This window comes from Hippoglossus hippoglossus, chromosome 9 (assembly GCF_009819705.1).
Source record: "Hippoglossus hippoglossus isolate fHipHip1 chromosome 9, fHipHip1.pri, whole genome shotgun sequence".
Classification (NCBI taxonomy): Eukaryota; Metazoa; Chordata; class Actinopteri; order Pleuronectiformes; family Pleuronectidae; genus Hippoglossus; species Hippoglossus hippoglossus.
Window position 1 is genome coordinate 17,547,189 of NC_047159.1, and position 21,979 is coordinate 17,569,167.

Below are 21,979 nucleotides of genomic sequence, written 5' to 3' on the forward strand. Positions count from 1 at the left end.
TTATATCTCCTTCACCCTGTGTGACCCATTCCAACAGCACATGCATGAAAGGCTAGAATTGCTGTCACGCTCTATGGTACATGTAGGTGTTTGCATCCTATTGGATAGTTAAGCTTAAAGTATACATTCCTAAACCACGTTGTGTCCTTAAGTCTTTCCACTGGTGTAATACGCAAAAGAGTTGAAGTTGGTGCTTCTCTGTCTGGGGCATCTGAATAAGATATGAAAGTCCATGAGAGTAGACACTACAATGTACTGCTAGTTACCCCTTTATCTATAACCTGACTTTGGGTATTGCTGGGAGAGAGAAGAGAGTATGTGTGGAATGAGACAGGCTCTATTCTCATAATGGTATTGTGCCGATGTAATGTACAGTACGAGGATGGTCAAAAAATACACATACACAAACACATACGACAACATTTGACAGGGAAACGCTGCTTTTAGTTCGGGCAGGTCATGAAGTCAAGCTCAGCCACAATCCAGTATGTCAACTGACAGCAGCAGATCTCCATGCCATGATCTCCTCCTATGTTTTCAATTGGCACAGCTCATGTTATGCACTCTGCTTTCTCTGCAAGCCACTTCTCAACCCACCTCCACCCCAGCACCTCCTTTGTATACTGAATCTGACCTAATTGATGTCATGTTTTGTTATTGATGCCTGCTCTGTTCTTTTAGCTGCCGCTCTCCCTGCCTCACTTTCCAAGAATGCTCATGTAAGGGTAGGGAGGTGTGCTCTCCCCACCTAAGGCTTTCCTCGTGTGCAATGTGAAATGGCAGTTAAGTCCCAGGGCAGATTCATACCACCAAATATAAGTTCTTGTAATTACTGAAATCAAATAATTTTTTTACGAATGTGGTCCCAACTGAAGTTTCATTTCACTCACCTCAAGTTTCTGAGTAAGGGTGTCTTTCTGCTCCATCAGGTCATTCATGTTTTCCAATTCTTCTTTTAACTTTTCCATTTCCTGTAGAACAGTAAATAGATGATAAGGATGTGTAACATGCACGTACACACACACAAAAACACAAATACACGCACACATACACACACACCTCTTCTTTATCCCTTAGCGTATTCTCCAGTTCCTCTATGGTTTGGTTGAGTTCAGTCTTCTGGGATTTGATCGCTGGGGATTGGCTGCTCTGGCACTCGAGCTCCGTCACCTAAAAGGAGGAAATGGACATTGTGAAATGACCCATCTTTAATTTCCAGACTAACTCTTTTTACTCTCCCTCCTGCTTACACCCATTTCTCCTCTTTCTTTCATGACTCCCATCCTCTCATCTTGACTTCACACAATCCTTTCCAAATGATCCCTCCTGTTTGCTTTGAAAAGAAAAGTATCACACATGAAAACAAGCAGGCACTCCCGTGCCCCTTCCCTCACCCGTTTGTGTAGTCTCTCGGCCTCCTCCTGGTAGGCAGCCAGTTGTTGTTTCCACTGTTTGACGTTGGCTGTGGACTCCAGCAGAGCTGCCGTTAGTTTGGCATTGTTCCCCTTTAGTGCCTCCAGCTCAGCCTCCCAATGTTTTGTCATGGCGGGGCTGCAGAACACAGAGAGATGTCAGGTTACCACAACAGTAACATAAAATGATAAGTGATTATAGTTTCATGTCGGATGTAAACTGTGTAAATGTGTAAATTTGTGATGTCTGATCTAAATGTGTAACATCAAGTGGTTACTGTGAAGGTTCATTTTTAACAAGACCTCACACAAATACTAGAACTACTAGCATTTGTATCCATCCATCCATCCATCCATCCATCCATCCAGACAAGCGCTTTGAGTTCATAGTCTTGAAGCATTCAGTAATACGTCCGTCCACCATCCATCCATCCATCCATCCATCCATCCATCCATCCATCCATCCATCCATCCATCCATCCAACCATCCATCCTCCAACACTGAAAGTTGACGGAGGCTGCAGCAGGCACTCAGATAGGAGGGTGGCACTTCCCGGACAGAAGCTGTGAAAGCAGCCGTCTGCCACATGAGTTGTAATCTGAGATTATATCCTCAGACTGGCTGGAGCCTAATCTGGTCCAGCTACTCACAGATGGGGAAATTAGATGAGAGATAAGGAAGAAGTGATTGAACGTGATTGAATTTCCAGATGGATGTGTGGCATGTGTGGGAGAAAAAGGCTGGTGGGGAAAAAAACAGCGTTGAAGTGTAATATTAGATATATGTATGAAGGGGAAATGCTTCCATTGTGCATCTCCCCTGTTAGATCTGAGCATTGCAGGCATTGATTTAGCTTTATATAATGCCCGCTCTGACTCTCACATAATGTCTGACCTGGGCAGGTGTATACTCAGAGATCTAAATGTTGTAAAGTACTGACATGGAGTCAAGTACCTTTGAAAAGGAGCTCCTACTCCCACATGCCTCACAGTAATCCCTCACAGTGGTGCAAACACATCCACAGGAAAACACAAAAAAGAAGCTGAGCTCGTTCAAGGAGTGATGAGTCTATGTGTTTGACCCAGAACAGTGTTTTCACTTTTGTTCCTCCCCCTCATGGAACCTACACATGTATATACGCTCAAACACTGCAGCCACTCTCCACTATGCCATAACACCCACTCTGTGGAGTGTAAAAGAGAGAAAGCCCAGATCTAATTCACTCAGGACTCCCACGGCGCCTTCAGTTCTTACACAACAGCCACCCCCTCTGTGAGTGCAAGTGTGTCTGCGTGTGTGACGCATGGGAGGGAAACGACACTTCATCCTACACATGCACACACAACCACACACACACTCACACATGTACACACATGGAGGGATGCTGTCACCAAGGCACGCAGCCCCGCCAATGTATAAACCCCACACAGCAGCTCAGAGAGCAGGAGAGCAGGAGAGACGTCAAGATGTGCAGATGGAGACGGACGGAGAGAGCGAGTGAGAGCGACCGAGGGAGAATTAGAGGAGAGGAAAGAGTGCAAGATGTTTTGACACTGGCGTTCGTCTCCAGTAAATGAGGCTGGCTGAAAGGTTTCAGGAGGGCACCTGAGCACGATACTGGGTGAGCAGAGCGGAGGGTGTGTGAGACGTGGAGGGTAAGTTAGCTGCTGCTGTGTCGCTGAACTTCTCTGTGTAAAGATGATGTGATTATTGAGACAACAATCATTTATCATGAGGATTTATTAGCTATTGATTCTTTTCAGTTGCTGTTTATGATCTAATTTTTTCAATTTATAGCCATTTGGGAGCAAAGTATGTGATGTTGAACTTAGGGAGAAATAAGTTCTTGTTTGTACCAGGATGAAATTATCACTTTTTGCACCATGCTTGAATAAAATGAATTCAAATCTTCAAAGTCTCAGACTGTAGAAATCAAAAGTTTTCTATCAAATACAGAAGATTACAAAAGTTAGTAGTTTTCAGCTGTTTTTATCTGTTTAATGTAACTTGTGTCTAAGTTTACTTTGTTTTATTTTATTTTATTCTGAATGCTGTATATACTGTACACACTGCTAATTCACCTTCAATGAATAAAACATCAACAGTTTGTTTAGTGTCTTTTACTTTTTCACAATGACAAAGATAATTCTCCTCCCAGGCTCAATAAAATTCAAACAAACACACAGAGCATCAACTTGTATGACACAAAAGATTTTCTACAGTTTTCCATGTTTCTACCGTGTTCCTGACCACCGCGCGCTATCAGGTAGGTTCTTTCTCATCATGGAGCCCTTCAAGAGGCAGGGAGGCAGAGCAGTTGCCATGGCAGCACCGGAGGAACGGAGGATGCTGGCGGCATCCTGACGCATGACATCGGCATCATCTCCATTCACACAAGCCCAGAGCAAATCCGCCAACAGATGCCTACATCCTCCACCACTAGAAGACTATTCACACGCAGCCAAGCCAGCCCCAACTAAAGGTCTTATAACATTCTGACAACGATTCCAAACGAGTGCACTGCAGACCTGCCAAACACGCCCACATCCTGCGATACACAATCCCCTCTCACAGCCCTGCATACAGCTCTCTCTCCTCCTCTGCCCTCTGCACCCACTCATACCTGCCCACACAGCAGCGTGGTGTACACGCTGTGGAGATAAGTCATCAGCTAATTCCAGACACATGAGAGACAAACTGAGACCGTCATGTAGAGGTCTGGGGCAAAAGACACCTGATTTCTGTTTTCAGGTGCATTTCTACATGTGGGTCTGAAGATGTGTACAAATAAAGACGTAAAAAAAATACTACAAAATGTTTTATTCTTTTCTTCTGGCCATCAAACTACATGCTTACACACTGTTAAACAAATAGTCACCAATACAGTTTGAGGCTGATGAAGCCACAGTAAAAGCAGAAACGACAGTAATAAGAGAGGCTTGTGTGGTAAAATATCTGGATGGTCGTTGCATATGTCTCTCAGAAAATGTGAGACTGAGGTTTGCTTGTTACATCCATACTTGCCACCGCAAATGCCGAGAGTCGACCCTCTCCCACGCATGCAGCATTAATAGACATATCAGCAGCAAGGCTGCAGCAGGCAGTGGGTGTCCTCTCTACATCCTGCTCTCTCTGCACAGATCTGTGTAGCCTCACAGAGTTTGTGATGTAGCGGTGAGGATTTCTAGGCATTTGCACTTCAGTCAATCTCTAAAGGTCTCTAAAATGATCTTTAAATATCGAAGATGGGAAGGATCTCCACTCAAACACCAAGAGTTAGCCAAATAAGAAAGATAATACATTAAGCGATTGATTGATATCTTTAATTATTAAGAATCGCAGCAAAGAGAAATGATCAAAGTGGCACAAGTTACAGAGATTTTACAAAAGAAGATTTGTAAAATTTGAAATGGGTTTACAGTCAACTACAAGAGACAGGAGATAAAACGACAGAACATTTCCTTTCCTGAGAAAAAACATCACTTCATTTACTGAAACGACTCAAACTGATTGTCCAAGCCCTACAGTGTGTGTGTGGTTGTGCGTGTAGTTGTGTGTGTGTGTGTGTGTGTGTGTGTGCGTGTGCGTGTGTGTGTGGTTGTGTGTAATGTGTGGGGATGCTGCGAGCCTCCTCAGTTCACGTGTGAGTCAGAAACTGGAAAGGGGGAGAACAAGCGAAAGACAGGGGCTTTGTATAAAGTCTGTACATAGGATTCCTAAACATCTAGTAACACACACACGCACACGCACTCTGTGTGTCTGGTGTCTGTCTGTCTTGGTCTTTCTCTGCCACCCACTATCCACAGTATGTTATATAAGTCTTACATAAACGCGTCATTGACCATTTTCAGTGATGAACCTCACAGCCACACCTCTTCAGAAATCCATTATGCACAGAAAAAAAGATTTACATTGCACTTTGACCCCCTTATCTTACATAATTTAGTGTATGAAATTTTTCTGTTTATGAAGCACTTCATAAACTTGTTTATATAAATGCTATATTTATATAAGTGCTATATAAATGAATATAACAAAGTTTATTATTATTATTACTATTATTATTATTACTATTATTATTATTACTATTATTATTATTACTATTATTATTATTTACTGTATGTGAAGTTCCAGTATTGACAGTCACAAGTCACAGGAATCATCCATTTCCAGATTCATTGTGCAAACAGGACACAAAGACACAAGGAATGTATACAACAGTAGTGCCGCATGCATATAGAGGTCACATACTCTATAATGCATAAAACAACATAAAAGTCAAAAGTTTTGAATTTACATTTTTATAAGATATTGTTGCATTGCAGTCGGCAAACATGAAAAATAAGTGGGTTTAAAAGCATGCTAGGATTCAACAAATAATTCCTCCTTCCTGAGAAACACTTAGTTTCATGTCTTGCTGGTCCACGTGAAGTGACACAATGTGAGTGTCACTGATATCGTTCAAGAAATAGTCCTGTAATGTCATTGCACCCATATCCCTCCTCACTGGAGTTTTTATCAGTTAGTAAAACCAGGCAGAGCTGCAGGTTTTGCATAACCCTCCCACTCACTGACCTGCGACCAGGCTTTTGTTTTTTGGGAACGTTTGTGCCTGAGCATATTTGTATGTGTTATGTCATATAATTATTGTCATATGTTTTGTGTAGTTATGATGTCGAAGTTGTCAGGACTTGTAACGACATCCCTATCAGAAAGAGCAGACCCGACAAGTCTTAAACTGCTCCCTGGAGAGGAAAAACACGAGAGAGCAGCGGTGAATAGAGGGAGTCCACAACCATGCTGACATGCAACACACACACACACACATACGTCCAGGCAGACGAGAGAGGTGTGCACCTCTGTACCTCACACATATGGAAAAACTGAGAGAAACTATATCATCTATATAAGTGTGTGGTGTGTGTGATATTTGACAGTAAATGCTGTAACATTTCTATTGTAATAACCATGACAACACGGGACTGGGACCACGGCACCATGCTGTGGGATGTACCTGTGTGTGTAGGCCAGTGCGTTCTGTGATGGCTCCGGGCGACTGTCTGAGTTGGGAGTCGTGTCGCAGATGTCATCTGTGCCATTGATGGTTTCCATGGGCGGGGTCAGTGGTGTCAAAGGTGACGAGAGCTCACCAGCCGGAGACTCCTGCACGTGACACAGAGGTGGTCAGCGGTTACTGTCGGTTAAGATGTCGAACATTGAAAAAAAATCGTAATCCTTGTATCACTATTCACATTTACACAAGACTGGATCAAATGTGAAATCAATTTACATAATATATATCCAACTAATCTATGTACAATTTTTGTTGAAAACAAAGTTTGTTGAAAACAAAATCTGCAACGTTAAACCAGAATCTTTGATACACTTTTTACCATTGCATCCATTCAAGTATAATTTGGCCTCTATTGAAATATTATACATTGTGTAAATTCAATCTTAGTAGTACATTTTATTACACATTTTAAAGATTAGAACCATAACTTTGACATCATTTAAATCATAAGGATTCTGTACCCCAAATTTCAAGGGATTTCTATGTGGATTCAAAGAAAATATGAAGACTCTAAAACTTATGGACACTAATAAAAGTAACAAAACTATGCAAATCTACAATGATATTTTATTGAGCAATAAAAAAACTGTTTTCTCTTAATGTTGTATTACATTTTTTTGACGTGATATATGTATGTACTACTGCTTTATTTACAGATTTTTTTTATCCATAAGTCTGTTTATTTAACTATACTGTCATATTAGCTGAATGTTGTTTGTGTGGAGCACATATCTGCCATGTTTGTATTTATAAAACCTTGGAAAGAATAGTTTTAAAAATATAGATATTTTAAAAGCTCAACAATTTAGTATTCACGTTGGCAACTTCAATAAATAAATATATGTGTGAAATAGTGATCATTAAACCTCAAGTCGGGTCACAAAAGCTTTTACATCTGCTACATTTGATTCTTCTCAGTCGAGTCTGGTTTCTGATCCAGAGCAACAGCATCAGGCGAGCAGGAAATGGAGCATTTACCAAAAGCAGAAACAGTCATTTGTTTTTGCACAGAATAAGAACTGTGTTGTAGTTAGTATGAATAATGACAGACGCTATGTCTGGAGAGACAAAGATTTTAACTAGTGATTCACTTGTGGATTATTTTTCATAATTAATTGAGATTTGAGTTTATTGTCAAATGATTAAAACACAAACTGAAATAGAGAAACACAAAAATCCTCCGGTTTGAGACGTTAATCAAAGCTGTTCTTGTGCAGAATTATCAACACTGATGCGGATTTTCGGTCGACAAATTGTTTCAGCCCTTTGCCACCGAGGGAATGTACCTACAATTCCCCAATAAATTATGATTAACTCACAGGTAATAATACAAAATGTATAGTAATTATGGCAACAAGATAAAACTAAGAATCTCATACATAAACAATCTTCTGTGTGTGTGTCTCACACAGTGATAAAGCTCTTACTGCTGTGGTTCCACATGCCTATAGGCCGTTAAATAGCTTACTATGACAGTGGGAAATTGCAGATTAATGCTTATCTTTATATCCCATACAAGCACAGAATTATACGAGAGACAAATCATTTAGCTGCTGCGCGTACATAAAACAAAGCTGTTACAACTCTGGGCTCAGGCACAATGCAGCAGCACAATGACACTGCCTCTACGTCTCTAATGGACAAGCAGGAAGTGCGAGATAAGAGAAAGATTATGGCGGGCGCTACATTTTGCACTCAACCTTCATTAATATACCATTTAATATCTGTTCCGGACACATTTTCCTCTGGGGTCTGGCCCACTGGGACCAGCATATAGAATTTGGCTTCGTGTTTTTTCATCTCGTTTCATCTGAACAATTCCTCTCTTTCGTCTCTTTTTTTAGAGAAGAGAAAAGATAAGATGGGGAGATTAGAAAGAGCCAGCAGGCATGTGGGTGAAACATTGACTTTCAGTGGTGAAACAGAGCAGACAGCGTTAGTGCTCTGCTGCAGGCTTATAGCAGGGAGGCTGCACAATGCAACGCCAGTCCCTCCTCTTCCAGCAACATGCGAGCTGCGCTGGCCAGCGTGCACACGTGCAGCCTTCGACCCCCGACGAGAGCAAAGCTGTCCACTTGGCTTCATTAAAAAACATCCTCCCATGGGGAAGCACAAAGGTACTGTAGCATTTCAGCCCACGTGGGCCGCCGCATTGATAGCACAAGTAATAGGCCGCAGCGCGGTGGGGGGTCGCTCCTGTTGCCTCCATAATGAACAGAGGAGGACACGAAGCCTGTTAGCAGCCTTTAAATTAAAGAAGAGATTTCTCTGGGGATTCTCCTCTGAAACAAGCTAATTTTCTCTCAGACACATCTACATGCCCTAAAACACTTCATTATTAGCTAGCCCACAGAAACAAATACCAAACATACAGCTAATTATGTTCTCCAAACTATGGTGAGTTCACAGACAGCTTTGTTACATCCACCAAGGAAGATATGTTTTCACCACAGTTAATTTGTTCATTGGTTGGTTTGTATATCGGTTTGTTTGTAAGCAAGATTACACAAAAACAGATTTCCATGGGACATGGGGGAAGGAAAAAATACATTTAATTATGGAATGGAACCGGATAAACAGGCAGATCCAGGAATTACTTCAGTTAACTTTGCATGATTGGCATATTAAGGAGGTGGGTATCTATGGATGTGGAGTAGATTCAACAAATTTACATATATTTTCATATGGAGATGGTTTATTCTTACAGTATGGTATGAAATAGGGGAAGTAACCCACAACTACAACCACCGTGTAGCTGAGATGGATTCATTCAGTAATGTGGTCACAGACTTTGCAAATCTTTAACAGTTAAAGCGAATGAAGCAAAGAAATCGACATCTGCAGTATCCAGATCTGTGGTAAGAGTGCACTGTGGGCCTCGGCGGAGGTCTGTGCTCTACTGAGTGACATTGTAAAATTATAGCATAATTGTAATTCTTCACCTCAATGTCAGGAATTCCCACGGGGTCACATATTAGAGAAAAGTAACTTCAGCTGCAATGAACTCCGGATAATCTCCGGACATTCTCCAGAAACACAAGTGAACACCAGCCCCAAATTCAGAACTCCGGATAAGGAAGGAGCTGACGTGAGAACACACCAGGACAGAATAAAATAAAGAAAACAAATCACTCAGGATGAAAAAGCTGTGCCATACACGTAGAAGACACCGATGAAGATGTCAAGAGAGTTTTTGGGTGATAGGAGCCAACACCGGTGTCTATGTGCTGTAAACAAACACACAAGATCTCTGCAGCTGAATTACTACATTACATCCTGCATCTGCCTGCAGGAACCCCCCCCCCTCGCCAGACACTCCAGAGATGTCTGTGTTGTTGTGAGCGCATGTGAACGGGCAATGTCCTGCTGCGATGTGTGAAGTCCGAAGAAAGCAGGACCCAGTTGTGTGGACATTCTCCGAAGTTCATGTCCGAAAACAGCTTTACTACATTAACTTAACACTAAAGTACAATCTTTTGGTCCTTTTGGTCTTTTTGAATAGTTCCATTTTACTTTATACTTTTCAGAGGAATATTAGGATTTTATACTCCACTGCATTAATTGAGTTTATACACTCAAATGTGTAGAAATAATTTAATTACTGTAAGTTTTTGGTTTGGGAATCCTTACAAAAAAGCTTCAGCAGCTTCAGCAAACAGCCATTTCCTCAGGAGTATAGGCTGATGGTTAAGAATGAGTGGGTGGGGTTAGGGTTTTGTGTAGTGAACGTACCTGAGAAGGAGACGTGGCCATGTCCTTCTCTTGACTCTTCTCTTTAGCGAGCCGCGCCGCTTCTTTATACTCCGCAAACTTCTCTGCAAACTGGACACAGAGGACAGATATCAGTATGGACTTTAATTCAAATGAGGTTTAATCTGTTCAGTAAAGCCATATGTTCACACACACACACACACACACACACACACACACACACACACACACACACACACACACACACACACACACACACACACACACACACACACACACACACACACACACACACACGCAGATCAGTGTGTAATAGGTCAACTGTGAAGCTAAGCGAAGGACGGAGAGAATCTGTTGCCAATAACGACCCACAGTTGAACTTAGAAAAGATGGCCCCTACCCATAATGCCCAAGCAGAAATGTGAGCTAACTAGGTCACCGTTAGTAACCTCTCTATCAGAGACATATGCACCCACACACACACACATGAACAAAGCAGACTGTGCCACTCTGCCGTTTCCTCGTATAGTTTCCTTTTAATGAGTATAGTTGTCGGTGGCTGAAGTTGATCTGTGGGGTTATTTTTGTCGAGTGCAAAGATACATCCAGTGAGTTTGGAGAGGTAAGGTGAGCTCAGCTGAGGGGCTTTGGGCAAATATAAACATCCCTGATGTCCCTTCAGGGTGTGGTTCATCGCCAACAATACACTCCCACAGTTTTAGAGAGTTATCCAGTACATACAGATGTAAAGAGAGTTGAGTGGTGAGGAAATGTGACAGCTCTAATGGAGCCAGTCCTGTGTCTGCCATGCTGTGAGCTGCAATCAGTAACTCAATATCATTTCACTTCAGTGCAATATAATAGGTCTGGTACAGTGATATAAACCCAGTAGTTTTCAGTGTAAGTGTTTCAGGAGTGTGACGATGATGGAAGCTTCAAAATAAACTAAACCTTAAATATAATTACCATGCTCTTATACGGTTTGTTTATAAACACAAGATAATATATATATATAATGCACAAGATCACGAGACAATTCTCATTAAAGGACTGAACCAGTATAAACCAATATGTAAAATTGGTGGATTGTCCCTTTAAATCTGAAGCATCACTGGCTCCACCCATCATGTCCAGTGTATAATATGAAATATGTTTTTAATATGAGTGTATGGGTGTGTGTGTGAAATGTGTGGGGATGCTGTGAGCCTCCTCAGTTCACGACAGAGCTTAATCATACTGCAGAGAGAATCCAACACCTACTCAAACAAACACACACACACACACACACACACACACACACACACACACACACACACACACACACACACACACACACACACACACACACACACACACACACACACACACACACACACACACATATATATTAATAACTTTCATAAACACACAGATGCACACAGGAAAAAAAAACACATTACGGCAAACTGCCACGCAGATTCTACACTTTGACAGAAACTATAGCAACTACAGTAAAACGAAAGTTAACATGCCTCCTCTCTCAGGGAGTGAGGGAGAAGCAGAAAAGAGAAGCCACTATGATTGATGCTTAGAGGTGTGTGTGTGTGTGTGTGTGTGTGTGTGTGTGTGTGTGTGTGTGTGTGTGTGTGTGTGTGTGTGTGTGTGTGCATGTGGCACCTTGGCTAGATGATGCTCAGTGGAGAATCCCAGGCCGTAGACGGTGTTCGCTCGACTGTCCGCCCACTGGCCAAACTTCTGTGAGGTCTTTGTGAACGTCATGTTGGGACTGATGGTGCTGTTGATTATTGCCTGCAAGACAGAGACAACCGACTTAACATGTATTCTGTTAACTTTATTACTGCAGTGCACACATGTAGGTGTGTGTGTGTGACAATTAATCGATTACTATCTTCTTTATATGATAGAAAAATGTTGATGATAACTCTCTGCTAGGTTATTTATTAAGAACTATTGCTAACTGGATAATTTTGGATTTGCACTAAATCTTAGACACCAGGGGCTTATGAGTAATTGCGTTGAGAATTTGACAACATTTTCTGAGGTTTTATAGACTGTAACAAATAGCACTGTGAGGCCTGAGAGAACAGTAATTATATAGCTTCTGGTCTACGTCAGGCTCACGCCCACCAACACAATAACATCCATGTTTGTGAAGTGAACAGAGGGCGGCTCAGTGTGACTTTGAAAGCCTTGAGCTGCAAAGTCAGTGATGCAGCATCATTACGACACAACAAACTTTAAAGAGATACACATAGAGGGTAGAGTGGCTGGTAGAGTTACCAGCCACTCTGAAACTGGAAAAGGAAATGGCTGACATGGAAAAAGTAAAACTAGGATTATGAAAGTTGGTGTAAATCTATTTTGAGTCAGTCCCACACACTCCATCCGGCTGTGGTAAATACTCACTAGATCACCAATCTGTTATTGGCACATAAACAATTAAATGCACCAATGAATGAAAGTATATATTCACGTCTGGTTCCTGATTTCCTCATTGCAAAAGATGAGGTTGTGGAAAAGTCGCGGAGTATTGAGATCCTTTAATTTCCATAAACCAAAATAGAAATCGCTTTTACATAAGTCAACTTCCTTTGTTAGGTAACACAAGTAGAGAACAAATTAATGGCTGATCAATTAGCAGTGTTGTGTAATAGCTGATATGCGGGCTGGCATCAATACAATGACTTTGAGCAGAGTAGCAGTCAGAGAGTGTGTGTGGAATTCAGGGATCAAGTGTCTATTGAGCGCAACGGTTCTGGTTCCAGAAGTAAATTTGTCATTCATTTTCTCCATCGGCGTTTCAGAAAATCCTTATATAAACCAGGACGAACAGCTACTACATGCAACGTGATCGTAAAACATTTGATTTGGAGCAAAACTAAATATTGGAAAACAAAGAAGGAACTACGTGTCCCATGTACCATTGCAAATGATCCCTCTCCAAACACTTCCTCTTGAATTTAACCTTGTTAATGCTATGTTGCAAAAGACTCTTATTGTCCTGTGTATAGTATAGTAACCTGGTGTAGTAACACTGAATGATCCGAACATTGCGTAGCCAACACGATTTTCAAAGATGCAGTAAACCTTACCATGGTAACAGCGAGCTCCCTCAATCAGAGGCGTCGCTATTACACCCGAGGATTGTGGGTAGTGCAGTACTTCTCCTTAACATCGTCAATAAAAAATGTTTGTCTTAAAACACAGTAGATATCATATGTACTCGTGGCTTCTACAGGTTCATATAACATTGTTTCTCGTAGCATGTGGTAACTCTACCTTGGATAGTTACAATATTATGGTTGTTAATTGAAACTATTAAGATTTAGTTTTTTTTGTTTCCTTCTACCACACATCCTTTTCACTCTGTCATCTGTTTCTCTCATTTAAACTCCCCCCCCCCCCCCCCCCCCCCCCCCCCCCCCCCCCCCCCCCCCCCCCCGCCCCCCCCCCCCCCCCCCCCCCCCCCCCCCGCCCCCCCCCCCCCCCCCCCCCCCCGTCTCCATAACTGGCAGGCAGAGTGCATGTGTGTGACTGGTCCGTCCCAGTATAAAATCTTCCATCACACCATGCCCAGCAGAAATATCCTTCCTGGATCTCTAACAAGAATAACCTGAGACATTAAGACATACCTGCACAAATACAGTAGATGCACGCAGGCACAGGATGAAACACGAGTCGTCGGTCTTGGGACGGGCTGCAACACTGACCTCTTTTGAGATGTGTTTGCACATTAGATTCCAGTGCAGAGCTTATTAACACCATTAACACTCAGTAGATCACAGTGCCACTAAAATCTCCTGGAAGGATGTTTGATGTGTGATGAGGTGATTATATGGAAACATCTGGAACATCTTAATAAAACCATGCCAGCTGGTGGAAATTAAAAATAACACAAAGGGTGGATGCAGCAGGAGACGTATAAAGAAGTCTGTGTGTGTGTGTGTGTGTGTGTGTGTGTGTGTGTGTGTGTGTGTGTGTGTGTGTGTGTGTGTGTGTGTGTGTGTGTGTGTGTGTGTGTGTGTGTGTGTGAGAAAGGTGAACAGTAACAATCCGAATCAACTGCTCACCTTGGTGCCGTCCAGGCTTATGATGCGATAGACGTTGCGCGTGCTGTCGTAGAAGTAGGAGACTGTGACAGCGTGCTTGCTGGTGGGCAGCCAGTTCTTCTTGGTGTTGGGGTCAATCTGGAAGACGTGGGCCCTCGTGCTGTAGATGGGCTGCTCCCTGAAGGGGACGAAGAAAAAGTGGTGAACCTCTTTGTGCCGCAGCACCAACGTCTCACCAAACCCGCGGCCGCCGCCATTGGACCTCCTGTTGCCCACAGGGGAGTCAGATCGCCCTGGCAACCGGATTTCCAACTCGCCATCCTCCATAGTTACACCACGGGAAGAGAGGCTGTCAAAGGACCACTGCTCACACTCATAGTCTTGTGTACAAAGACAACAAGCTGAATGAACCCTTGAACTACAGCAGAGTTCACACATACATGTTAAATCTACACGTCCGCTCACACATTATCTCTCTAATCTACACACTCAGTGCACGCAGCTCTCCCGCAGAAAGTCCTTCTCCCTGTGTAAGGCAGCTTCGACTCTCACTGCTCTGATATGGGAATGCCTGCAGCTCTGAGCGAGGGTCACACTCGGGAGCACAGGGGGGGGGAACGAGAGGGTTCAAGGCTAAATATAGACACTAGGCCATGGTTAACAACCACAGACACACCCCACAGAGCTGCAGTTTCCACACACACACACACACACACACACACACACACACACACACAGACACACACAATGCATAAACATCCTTGTGATGAATCTATGAATATGTATAAATACAAATATGTGAGTATATGGGTGAAGAGAAGATGATCAAAACTCCATGTTCAGATGAGATGACTTAATTCCTTATTGACCTTTGTGTGATACTTAAACCTGAGTTTAGACTCACCCCGATTTGGGTTTGTTGGGGATTGTATAAGAGTCATCTTCGTTTTCTTGTTTTCTTATTGACCAACCATTCACCTGTCATTCACACGTAACCTTCACTCCCTCGCTCTTTCGTCCATTTATCCCTTGCTCGATGGTTCGCTCCTCCAGTGCCCTCATATATTCCAGTATTGTTGGAGCTTCTTGGTTAATATCTACAGTCAGTACACACACACACACACACACACACACACACACACACACACACACACACACACACACACACACACACACACACACACACACACACACACACACACACACACACACACACACACACTCAAAGCACAGGGTGCAGAGGGAGATATTCTGGGCTGGCAGTGCTGGCAGAGCAGGAGATAGAGAAGTGCTTACACTGCACTGAGGGGGTGATGGGGGACATCAAAAGGCTTGCTGTATAAATTAATATTAAAATTCAGCAGCAGCACCCCTCCTGAGTGTGATTAGCCAAGACTGGGAAAGAAAGAAAAACATGGAGACAGGGAGAGAGAGAGACAGAAAGAGGGAAGTTATAGGCAGGAAGAGACAGAATGATTTGGAATTTGAGGAGTATGGGAAGGCAGAGAGTGAATCTGGGATGATTAATGCCGTCCCACAAAGCCGCTTGTGGAGTGCTGTTTGTGAATTATCATAATCATCGACAGCAGTGTAAGTGGCAGAACTGTGAGTCATTTCAACTCTCTCCCGGCACACATCACACAACCACGGCCTGTCTGTATGATCTGTGCAATAGCCGCTTGGCAACCGGCATCGCTTTTCATTGCATAATTTGATGGAGCTGTGGCAAAATGTTGCGCTTCTCGTGTGTGTGTGTGCACCAAACACAACAGCGTTTTTGTGCTTTGATTTTTACACGAACACCTGAGCCAAACACTTTAGTTCCAAAAGGAAGCCCACCAATTGTCAAATAAAAGCAATATCTACTCCTACAAGTGAACTTTCAAAACACACTGCAATAAAAGAGGAAGTCCTTCCATAACGAAATGATGAATGCTGCTTTCTTACAAAATATGATAAAGATAATCTCTGTGTGTATTTCCCCTCATTAAAAGTAAGTTTATATAACGTGAAAGTTATACGACCCATCAGACTTACTCCCACAGCCGTCTTTTTTTAAATTTTTTTTACAAGATTCTGCAATTCCAATGCAATCCCAAGGGGGTCAACTCAGACCATGTTGATCTTCTCACACTAAAACAATTATGTCTAGCACTAGCATGTGGGAGAAGAGAGGAAGATAGAAAAGCTATCTAACTTCTATCAGTGCATGAAGGAGGCGTGCAGAGTGTGAATTTGAAAACTATCGCTGCCCGCCGCAATTAACAGGAGGACACAGAGGAAATGGAAGCAGGAAACGAGTGTAAGAAAAGTGGTGGTTTTGGTTGGGAGCAAATGAGAGGTAATGGAGAAAGTGTGGAGGAGGAAGAGGAAAAAGAGGAGGAGGAGGAGGAGGATGAGGAGGAGGTGTTAAGTATGCAGAGTGTACTGCGTCACACAAGGGCAGGTGATGGAACGTGAATGTTAAAACAGAGAGAGAGAGAAAGAGAAAGAGAAGGCAGGCAAAATGAGAGAGAGTGATGAAGTGAGAGAAGGAGGGAGGGATGAGGAGGAGGAACGTGGAGGAGGTGATGAATGTAGGAGAAGATTGAGTGCTGATGAATCCACCCATCTTCTCGTAGAAGAAGATGAAGGAAGTGGGAAGCTCTAAACTGGGAGGTGCAAACAATTAGATGAACTGTGGCTGTGTGCTGCTCAGATCTATACGCTCAGAAAGGTACAATGTCAAACAGCTATTGGTCATATTATAAAGTCTAACGTAACGTAAGGTAACGTAAGGTAACATAATGTTATGCTATGTAACACTGAATTATATTACATTATTTTACATTACGTTACCTTGCTTTACATTACGTTATGTTATGCTTGTTACATTATGCTCAGATCTATACGCTCAGAAAGGTACAATGTCAAACAGCTAAGGGCCTTCGGGACTGCGCACCATCTGGCACACATAATATAATAATTGAATGTCATATAATATAAAGTAACATAACGTAACGTAATGTAACGTAACATACAGTAGCATAACCCACTCCTGAGTCGTCAGTAACAACGGCTCATGGTCTGCTGCGACTTCACAGTATAAAGTCTAATGTAACACGTGACGTAATGTAACGCAATGTAACGTTATGCTATGTAACATTGTATTATATTACATTATTTTACATTACATTATCTTATCTTATCCTAACATCAAGTAATGTAACATTATCCAATATTTTTATATATTTATATAATGTGAAATTATTTGTTTATTAGAAAACTGATGATTTATCAGTTTTTACTAATGTTGCTGTTTTTTTTTTAAATGCTCCTTTATTTTATTGATTATAATTGTGGTCGACAGCTTTTAGTTGGAGTTCATCAGCGATGCAATAAGGAACTGATACCAGCTTCTAAAATCACACTTGGGGTAAATTATGGAAAAGTCACTACAGGTGGACTGATATAAAGACAGACTGGCTGATGTGTGATGTGAATTAAAAGGTCAGTACATAGAAAATAAAAAGAACATTCTCACATACTTCTCGTGGTATCTAGTGATTTTATTTGCCCAGATCTTGAGATAGTTCTGCCCCCACATATCTTGTCAGAAACAATGTCCACATTTGTTTGGGTAAAGTAGCTCTAATTGTGAACAGTTTTTACCAAATAAATAGACCCCATGAAAAATGTCCGGGATGTTAATGGACTTTGTAAAATTGTATATAAAGATGTAAAATTTACGAAAACTTGTACTATGTTGAGCTATGGTGCTCAGCTCAACTCTACTTATGTTAACACTGATATTGATCTGTGAACAACTCTGTACAGCTGCCTACAGGGCATTCACACACACACACACGCACACACACACACACACACACACACACACACACACACACACACACACACACACACACACCTGAAGTTCCAACAAGTGTTGTATATAGCACCTCCTGGGTTTCAGGGGTTTGATGCACAGATGTGAATGCTTGGCTTTGAGTCAACCAAACAGCTAGACACACACACACACACACACACACACACACACACACACACGCACACACGCACACACACACACACACACATGCACACACACACCCAGGCTGCATTTTACTTTCTACTTCAGTGTGTCCCCCTTGACTATGCAGCTGCCCCTCTTTCTACAGACGCTGACGGTGAAACTGAAGCGTAATGAAACATCTCAGGAGATCTCCCTTTCCCGTGCCACCTCCAACTCTACTCCTCCACTCTCTTGAAATTGTCCTTCCTGTCTTTTTCATTAACTCAACGGCAACAGGTTTGACAGCCAGTAGATCTTATTTAAGGTAGAGAGGAGTAATTAATGAGAAAGCTCCCTGTTGCCCCAATCTACAGGGATGACCTAAAATGTGCCTGTAAACCACACACTCACTCTCTTTCTCACACACCCACACACACGAGCAAAGACAGGGAGAGAAACTGAGTCCGTCTGAGCACTGATTGTATTTGCCAGAGGAAGTGAGAGAGCGCACCAGAGAGAGTGTTGATAGGCATCTCCTGTTCTCATCCCATAACACTAATGTTCTCCTCCGTGTCGTTACCATTAGACCTGAAAGCGGTTTGGTATTGAGTCACGAGGCCGTATGTGAAATATGACTCTATCTGTGTGTTAGTGCCATTACTGCCAGACAGGCAGCAAGACAGCAGTCCTGCACATACCCACTTCATGTTCGCTCTCCTCTCACCTGCACCTGCACATGTTCACACTTCAGCTTTGTGCTTTGAATCACAGTTTATATTTCAATCCGCTGTGGATCAATTGAGTCACTGAGTCAGTTGCATAACAGTAAGTTAGTCACCAGTGTGGCAGAGCTCAGTGGAGAGCTGGGCTGAGTGGGAGATTGCTGAATGATGTGTGCTGCCCACACTGTAGGAGGGCAGAGTGGGCGCCTGAGAGGCCTCCAGTGTATTGTAAATAGTTAATGCAGGAGTTTCGGCTGATGCCTTGAAATCGCACCATGCCTGTGCCATATTGTTAACCTCCTGCTGTGCAATTAATCACAATGAACTGCAGGAGACAGCTGTTAATGAACGGCAGGCTTGGTGGGGGAAATGGACCGCTGAGCTCAGGGTTAGGGGACATGCAAATGAGCAGCGCTGCCGCACCAGGCTAGATACTTCACTGATGGGTGTCTGTTTGTTGAGGATGTGTACGGCAGCGGTCACCGTGCTGCCATAGAGACAGGAAGCCACTTTCTGTCGCTGGAGCCTTGTGCAGCACTGTAGCTATATTGCCATTTACCTGCTTTTGACATTATGGTTCGCGGACCTTCTCTATTGAGCAGGACAAGGATCCTACAGAAGATCAGACCCCAGCTCCTCTACGTGAGAATATTTGAAGAGGAGATGCTGTTGTTACAAATGGCTTCTTTCAGAATTACATAACTGTCTATAATGTAGGTGGGGAGTAAACAGTGGGACAGAGAGGCCTAGAAAAAACAGCATCTTTATCCAATCGCTTATTGTTCTACAAGGCAGCAAAAATAAATATGGAGCAGTGAGGAATTCAGATTGTAAATTCCAATTTAAACTTTCCTATACAGGCGACCTGGGGAGTCTCACTGCAGATTTGGATGGTAAAAGTTTGATGATGGAACTTCTGCACCTGCATTTGTCTTGATCCTGAGGTGGGCTTCTATTTTACCCAACAGAACATATTTTATCTTATTCTGAGGGTAGAGATACAAGTTCCTTCATGATACACATCAGAATCCGCTGTTTCCCTGTGCCACACATGAAGGCCATGACAAGATCATTACTAAGCCACACATGCCAGGCAAATATATGCATCCGCCAAAAACACCCGTGTTAAGACGGCCTGGTTTTTACGCATATGCACCCGGGTTATTATATTGTTATGCGTGGTATGGTTTCCATGGCAGGGAAGTTCATATGGTGTGAGGCGGCCGCATGCAGCTGACGTGAATACAGAGAGGATGAGGTGGGGAATGGATCTCACAGTCAAGCGTTTGTGGGATAATAATCACACTTACCCCATTGTTATGGTTGACATGAAGAGCGACACCTGGCCACTGATCCTTCTCACTGGCAATAATAAGAAAAGGACAAATGAATGTCTCGGATTGGCTGCTGCTGCGTATGATCTTCTCTCTCTCTCTTCTACACGACAGCCTCCCTCTATCGGTGCGTCTTCAGGAATTTGATGACAGCCGCTCCATTCCCCACTGTCCGCCTGTTACCGCGTGAATTCACACATACATGTCGTTGTGCACATGGCACGGAAATCTCAGCTTCTTCTTCTGCCTCTTCTTCTCCGGTGCTGGGTGTCGTTTGGTGATGATGGAGCAGCAGCAGCGGCAGCAGCAGCAGCAGCAGCAGCAGCAGAAGAGGGGCTGTGGGAGATCCAGCGCAAGGATCCGATGGAGACTCGACGTGCGCCCTGCTGTAGCCGCGTGAATGCCAGATCCCGGTCGCTGGAAGGGTGGAAGAGCCCTGCTGCCTGAGCTGGGAAAAGACAACCCTCATTTAGGCAGCAGATAACGCACAGACAGCATCACACTGTCCACCTCTCTTTCCGTCTCCCTCCCTCCCTCCCTCCCTCATTACCGTAGGTTCACGGGCTACACCCCCACTCTCGCCCAGACTACAGCTATTTCAAAGCTCTCCCCCACATTCAGCATCACCAGTGCGCTCATATAATAAAGATTGATGCAGCTCTTTGGATATAAAGCGATCTGCTGTGCCTCTGCAAAAACCAATTGATACACGTATTAATGAGCCCCTTATCAATGCTGTTTTAATGTTCGCATGACTTACATTATACTGCAGCTTCTATATGCTGTGTGTCCCTCTCTCAGTGCTGTATTGATCTAATAGGCCCCTATGTGCAACCCCCCCTCCCCACCCCCCCCCAAAAAGCCGCTCCACATCTGGCAGATGGATGCATCCGCTTCCCTCCCACTCAGATCAGTGTCAGTATCGAACTGCCTACGTCACGACACCGTCCTCCGCAGTGACGTCACTCGGCGCTCAAGGGACCGATGCCATTTGATGTTTGAGGTTGTTTCATGAGAAGTTTAATGGGAAGTTGTGCCCACTCACCCACAGGCTTGGAGACAATGCTATTCTATAAGGCTGCAAAATTAGATTTCATACTTTGCTCTGCAGCTCAAAGTGAGGCGTCTGTTATTATGTGCAGTGAATGTGTAATCGGTGTCTTTAAAGGAATAGTTCATCCAGAAATGAAAATTCACTCATAATCCACTCACCACTATCTGAGGGGTGGGTGACGTGTTTGAGTCCACGAAACACTTTTGGAGTTTCAGGGGTAAACAGTGTTGAAGCCAAATCCAAATTAAGTAAGAAGACATTCAGGCGAAATTACATCCTTTCCAGTCAAATTTGAATATCGGGGCCGACGGACACTTGGATGAGACCACAGGAGCAGTATGGAAGAATTTTATGCTTATTTGCTGTTGTTTTTTACGTTTGAATAATTGGTCACCATTTACTTCAATTGTATTGGATTTGGCTGCAACTCCAAAAGTGTTTTGTGGACTCAAACACTTCACTCACCCCTCCATCGCCATAGTGGTGAGTGGATAATGACTATCCCTTTAAGTATGACAGCTCAATAATAAAGGGACAAAAATAATTATCCATTTCATGCTCCAAGAGTTATTTGGGCTATTATCTGTCAATAATTGTTTTTGACAGCCTTTGAATGAACACAGTAAATTCTACA

General features: G+C 43.1%; 2 protein-coding genes across 5 annotated transcripts in view; one reads left to right on the plus strand and one right to left on the minus strand.

Moving 5' to 3' along the window:
- Positions 1-8,088, plus strand: part of LOC117767229 (junction-mediating and -regulatory protein-like) — a 26,975-nt gene extending 18,887 nt beyond the window's left edge. The window contains exon 12 of the mRNA XM_034594668.1: positions 8,074-8,088. The gene's annotated coding sequence lies outside the window, so the exon portion shown is untranslated. The remainder of the gene's footprint in view (positions 1-8,073) is intronic.
- homer1b (homer scaffold protein 1b) overlaps positions 1-21,094 on the minus strand; it is a 25,931-nt gene extending 4,837 nt beyond the window's left edge. Inside the window, exons 1-9 of one of the 4 annotated variants that reach the window (XM_034594725.1) lie at positions 21,052-21,094; positions 20,268-20,739; positions 14,269-14,425; positions 11,855-11,986; positions 10,220-10,309; positions 6,428-6,576; positions 1,395-1,551; positions 1,060-1,170; positions 891-971 (exon numbers count right to left, since the gene is read on the minus strand). In XM_034594725.1, coding sequence (XP_034450616.1) covers positions 891-971; positions 1,060-1,170; positions 1,395-1,551; positions 6,428-6,576; positions 10,220-10,309; positions 11,855-11,986; positions 14,269-14,425; positions 20,268-20,287 — 897 coding nt within the window. In that variant the 5' untranslated portion in view covers positions 20,288-20,739; positions 21,052-21,094. Of the gene's footprint in view, positions 1-890; positions 972-1,059; positions 1,171-1,394; positions 1,552-5,499; positions 6,159-6,427; positions 6,577-10,219; positions 10,310-11,854; positions 11,987-14,268; positions 14,825-20,267; positions 20,918-21,051 lie in introns of those variants that run through there. The other 3 variants (XM_034594723.1, XM_034594722.1, XM_034594726.1) reach the window with 3 other exon arrangements.
- Positions 21,095-21,979: the final 885 nt, after the last annotated feature.